General features: G+C 36.2%; 2 protein-coding genes across 2 annotated transcripts; one reads left to right on the top strand and one right to left on the bottom strand.

Annotated features, from left to right (window-relative positions):
- Positions 1 to 960: 960 nt before the first annotated feature.
- Positions 961 to 1449, bottom strand: LOC139505438 (histone H2B). The gene has a single exon (XM_071295018.1). It carries the CDS (start codon positions 1382 to 1384, stop codon positions 1010 to 1012), a length of 375 nt encoding a protein of 124 aa, XP_071151119.1. The 5' UTR covers positions 1385 to 1449; the 3' UTR covers positions 961 to 1009.
- Positions 1450 to 3415: 1966 nt separating this feature from the next.
- Positions 3416 to 3891, top strand: LOC139505439 (histone H3). The gene has a single exon (XM_071295019.1). The coding sequence runs from the start codon at positions 3431 to 3433 to the stop codon at positions 3839 to 3841; it is 411 nt and encodes a 136-aa protein (XP_071151120.1). The 5' UTR covers positions 3416 to 3430; the 3' UTR covers positions 3842 to 3891.
- Positions 3892 to 5489: the final 1598 nt, after the last annotated feature.

The raw sequence follows: 5489 nt of genomic DNA, 5'->3' as shown, positions 1-5489 counted from the left end.
CTGGACTCATCTATGAGGAAACCCGTGGTGTCCTTAAAGTTTTCTTGGAAAATGTCATCCGTGATGCTGTCACATACACAGAGCACGCCAAGAGGAAGACTGTCACTGCCATGGATGTTGTCTACGCTTTGAAACGTCAAGGACGTACCTTGTACGGATTCGGAGGTTAAACAGCCACCCAGCTAATATAAACAACGGCCCTTTTCAGGGCCACCAACATTTTTCAAAAAGAATCTTAGATTTGTTGTACATCGTTTTAAACAAAATCTTGAAATCAAAGCTTGCTCCCACTTCTATTCTTTTCTCTAATGTTCATGAATTTTTCAACCGTTTTCTTGTTTTCCCTGATCCTGATCCGCAACTATTTTCTCTCTCTCTCGTTATCCCCCTCCCCCCTTTTTTTTTTAAATATCTGGCTTTCTTTTTAATTAACTCCTTACTCTTACTCTTGTATTTATTTGAGAATTTATATTTCTGAAGGTTTATGAATACGTTCAAAGATCAAATCCGTGCATTTGCCTACACGAAGAGAGAAAATTTCAAAACAAAATGCACGGACTTTTACACACAAAATCTGTAGATTCTGTTATATTCAATTATAGAGTTTTTGCGTGGTTTAATATTAGGTAATGTTCTTGTTTCCGTGTAAAATAATTCTCGCAATATTTTTTTTCTCTCGAAAAGCAAAAGAAATCGTAAATTTATCAACTCTATTAATTGGAATGAAAGCACTGTTTTGTTCTTCATGATTTATGTATTTACGCTTTGTAGTTTTGGCAAATTAAATACTACAGAATGAGTGAAATACACGTATATTTGTTATACAGATAGAAAGAAGAGAAAAGTAACCATATACTATTGAAATAGTTTGAAAGTAGTTATAGCTGGGGGTTGGGATTTATAGCTTTGTTTAGAAGTTTGACATGATGTACAACAAATGTAAATTCTTTTTGAAAAATGTTGGTGGCCCTGAAAAGGGCCGTTTGTGAAGTTATAAACTTCAGACTGTTTACTTGCTGCTGGTGTATTTAGTGACGGCTTTGGTACCTTCACTGACAGCGTGCTTGGCCAATTCTCCGGGTAAGAGAAGACGGACAGCGGTCTGGATCTCCCGGGATGTGATGGTAGATCTTTTGTTGTAGTGTGCCAATCGGGAGGCCTCTGCTGCGATTCTCTCGAAGATATCGTTGACGAAGCTGTTCATGATGGACATTGCCTTTGAGGACACTCCGGTGTCGGGGTGAACTTGTCTCAAGACTTTGTAGATGTAGATAGCATAGGATTCACGTCTCTTCCTCCTCCTTTTCTTGTCACCGCCGGGTCTGGCAGTCTTTGCCTTGGTGACGGCCTTCTTGGCTCCTTTAGTTCCTACTTTGGGTGGCATGTTACTGGTTTGATAATCAAATAAGTAATGGTGAAAAATTATTTTCAATTTGTTTATATACTGGGCAAAACGGATTGAAAGATTTTATTGAACGCGAACCTCGGAGAGAGCACCCATAACATGTTGAATGTTCGGTAGCCTAACTGCCCGCAGAGAGCTTCGTTCTGATTGGTGTATAATAAAAACATCGTTCAATCCGTTTAGTGGGTATATAAGCTAAATTTTGAAGAAAAATTGTATCACTTTACTCAGTGTCGATCAACCAAATAGTACAAAATGTCAGGACGAGGAAAAGGAGGAAAAGCAAAAGCAAAGGCAAAGTCTAGGTCATCCCGTGCCGGACTTCAGTTCCCAGTCGGTCGTATCCACAGACTTTTGAGGAAAGGAAACTATGCCGAGAGAGTTGGTGCCGGTGCACCAGTGTACCTCGCAGCTGTCTTAGAATACTTAGCAGCTGAAGTATTGGAGTTGGCAGGAAACGCCGCTCGTGACAACAAGAAGAGCAGAATCATTCCCCGTCATCTCCAGTTGGCCATCAGAAACGACGAAGAGTTGAACAAACTCTTGTCTGGTGTCACCATTGCCCAGGGAGGTGTTTTACCAAACATCCAGGCTGTACTTCTGCCAAAGAAGACCCAGAAAGCTGCCAAGTAAAAAGTGGATATATCAGATTACTCACTTAACAACGGCCCTTTTCAGGGCCACCAATATTTTTCAAAAAGAGTCTAAAATTGTTGTACATCTTAGTAATACTTTATTCCCCATACATAATTGAAAAAAATATATTCTACTACATAACAAATAAAAAATGTCTAAAATATAAATGTCCCTTCTTCCGTGATTCTTCTTTTCTTCTCTCTCTAACGCATCCCATTTAAGTACAGTTCTTATAGCATAACACTAAGTCTAGTAACTTTTTCAGTCTTCTTCATCAGAACATTTATTGTCGAACTTTCTGACTCTTTGAACCCACAAGTAGCTCAGTTAAATCATATAAAGTTTGTCGGGGAAAAAAAACAACACTGATAGTATTTATATTTAATACTAGTCTGCTCTCTTCTTTCTCTCTCTTGGTTATTGATGCGAGCATGCTTAGATTCATCTGAGAAGGTGTGTGGTTTTTTTTATTATTATAATTATTTATAGTTTTTGTTAACATTATCTCTTTCGTCAACACTTTTATATATGATATGTACTTTCCATTCTTTTCCTTTTTCCATTTTTTTTTTCAGCATCTCTCTCTCTCTCTCTCTCTCTCTCTCTCTCTCTCTCTCTCTCTCTCTCTCTCTCTCTCTCTCTCTCTCTCTCTCTCTCTCTCTCTCTCTCTCTCTCTCTCTCTCTCTCTGTCTTTCTGTCTTTATTTAGTTATTGTTTGTGTATTAAAGATGTGGAATCGATGTAAGCACACCGACAATCAGACAATGAGACAAATGTGCCCAGCCCAAATGAAAATCATACCACATCTTCTTTTTTTTATATTAAATATACATAAATATGACATAATACAACAATAAAGAAACTCAGCCGATCCGTACAATGTCATGTCGGGAATGTGTAATTCCATTTGTTTCTGTTTTTTTATTTTCTATTTCGCTTTGTTTGTGTTATAACTGCATTTTATTTTTATTTTTTCCTGTTTTATTTTTTCTTTCCTTTCCTTAATGTTTCTGCATGTATTTTGACCTTTTTTCATTATTATTTTTTTTTCTTCTTCAGATTTATCATATTGAAACCGTGACACTAATTTACTATTGTTGAGCTATGAGGGATGATCAGAAACTGTAATTATGAATGAAAAAAGGGGGCATTTTTACTGTCAGCTTGGGTTGAGCAGTTTTTCAGTAAAAAATGGATTGAAAACTGTCAAAGTCCCTTACAAATCAGTCCAATCAGATTTAAGATATGCGGACCAATCAACGCCAGCTTTATGTAAGTGGTGATCCAATCGTCACCGTGATTTCAATCCTCCCGGCAAGCACAAAAAACACATTCACCGAAATTTTCAAGTATTCTTTCTGTAGCAAATCGTCCACAGAGCTAATAGTCATGGCACGAACAAAGCAAACTGCACGTAAATCCACCGGAGGTAAAGCTCCAAGAAAACAACTTGCCACCAAGGCCGCCCGTAAGAGCGCACCTGCAACCGGTGGAGTCAAGAAACCACATAGATACAGGCCAGGAACAGTCGCTCTCCGAGAAATCAGGAGATACCAGAAGAGCACAGAGCTCCTCATCAGGAAACTCCCCTTCCAGAGATTAGTCCGTGAAATCGCCCAGGACTTCAAAACTGATCTCCGATTCCAGAGTTCAGCCGTCATGGCCCTACAGGAAGCCAGCGAAGCCTACTTGGTCGGTCTCTTCGAGGATACCAACTTGTGCGCAATCCACGCCAAGAGAGTAACCATCATGCCAAAGGATATCCAATTGGCACGAAGAATCCGTGGAGAACGTGCTTAAGAAGTGTGATTTTTTCACCAAAACATAACGGCCCTTTTCAGGGCCACCAATATTTTTCAAAAAGAATCTATAAATTGTTGTACATGAAAATTAGAAACATAGCTGAACCCCTCTTTTCCCCATCTCTCTCTCTCTTTTATTTCTTCTTGTTGAATCCATCTATATGCAAAGCAATACATAGACAAAAAATAAATTTTATGATATATATATACACACAAGTCTCATCACAAAAAAAAAGGGGGGGGGGGGGTGTTTGTTTATCATGGTACATGTACGTCCTTGTGTGTAGAATATTAAATAGTACATTATATAAAAAAAAAGATCAACATATGAATGTTTCTATCTGTACTTCTGTTCTTTTCTTTTATTTTCTTCGCTTGTTTTGTCTTGTCTTCTTTTGATGTATTATTTACACCAGTAGTCTAGACCAAAGAAAGAGAACCACCAACTGGCCAAAATATAACCTTTTTTTTTTAAGTTAGAGTTTAAATATCATGTATAATTCATTAATTTGAATATTTCTTTTAGAAAAGCTGATATTACAGGGTACTTTTATCAAAAATTTAGAGCTTTTTTTCAGTCAGAATTGTAAAGAAATTTTTATCATGTATGTAGTAATATATTTTGTCCACTTTAGAGTCTTGTCTTGCTGCTAGTTTACAAAATCATGAAATTTCTATTTAAATTAATATAATTTCGGTACGGGTCCAAGTAGTCCCCACAAAATTTCACTGTAGGAAGTCCATGTAAGCATATATCTTGCACTTATAAGCTTTTTTATATGATAAAAAGTAGTTTTCAGACTTATTATAAACTTTTCTGGCTAAAAGATGTCTTCAGAATAGTAAGTATATGTGTGCGCATTAACATTTTTATTGGATTGGCTGATGAAATTGTCATCGTCATACTGTGGATAAATATAGAATGGTGTTTAAAAAATAAAATTGAAAGGAAGATGCACACATAAGAAGTTTTTACCCGCAGACAGGGGCATCTCTTTTCTTCACTGTAATACCTAAAAAAAAAAATCTTTAATAGTAATAACAATAACAGTTTTAATTCATACATTCTCTCATTTATGATCTGAAGTACCTGCAGCAGATCTTTGATGGATGGCAAGCACAGCTTTGACAGATGATGTTGAGTTATGAAAGACAGGTAGAAAACTGCAAGCATGTAAAATCCTGTGATGTATCCAATTTCTGGGTACATCAAATAGACAAATAGATAACCAGTATTCCTAGATATGTCTGTGAGGTTTATTTTTTCCCCAACTAAATTCCATTCCATTAAGTTGAAATGTGTATTGACATTGAATGAAAATGTCTGTTCAGAGAAAGCAAATAATTATCTTTATAATTTTGACTGTCTAAAGTGATTTTCATTTATCATTTATTTATCATACTTTTCTATCTTAAAATGAAAACTTTTCAACATTTTGGAGCTTTTTTTGTCTCCTTCAGTCATTTTTATTCCGATTGAAAGTTTTTTTTCTGTTCAATAAATAGTTTTTTTCTTAAAAAATTACTGTCTGATATGAATTATTATATTTTTCAGACCTAGAATGAAAAAGTGGATTGAAAGTGTACACAGTTTAAGGCAGTACAGAGTTACCTCCCGGAATAAAACAACGTAAGCCAATCAGACA

The sequence above is a fragment of the Mytilus edulis genome, unplaced genomic scaffold (genome assembly GCF_963676685.1).
Source record: "Mytilus edulis unplaced genomic scaffold, xbMytEdul2.2 SCAFFOLD_1555, whole genome shotgun sequence".
Lineage (NCBI taxonomy): Eukaryota > Metazoa > Mollusca > Bivalvia > Mytilida > Mytilidae > Mytilus > Mytilus edulis.
The sequence above is the reverse complement of the archived record's forward strand: the minus strand, read 5'-3'. Positions and strand labels throughout refer to the sequence as shown.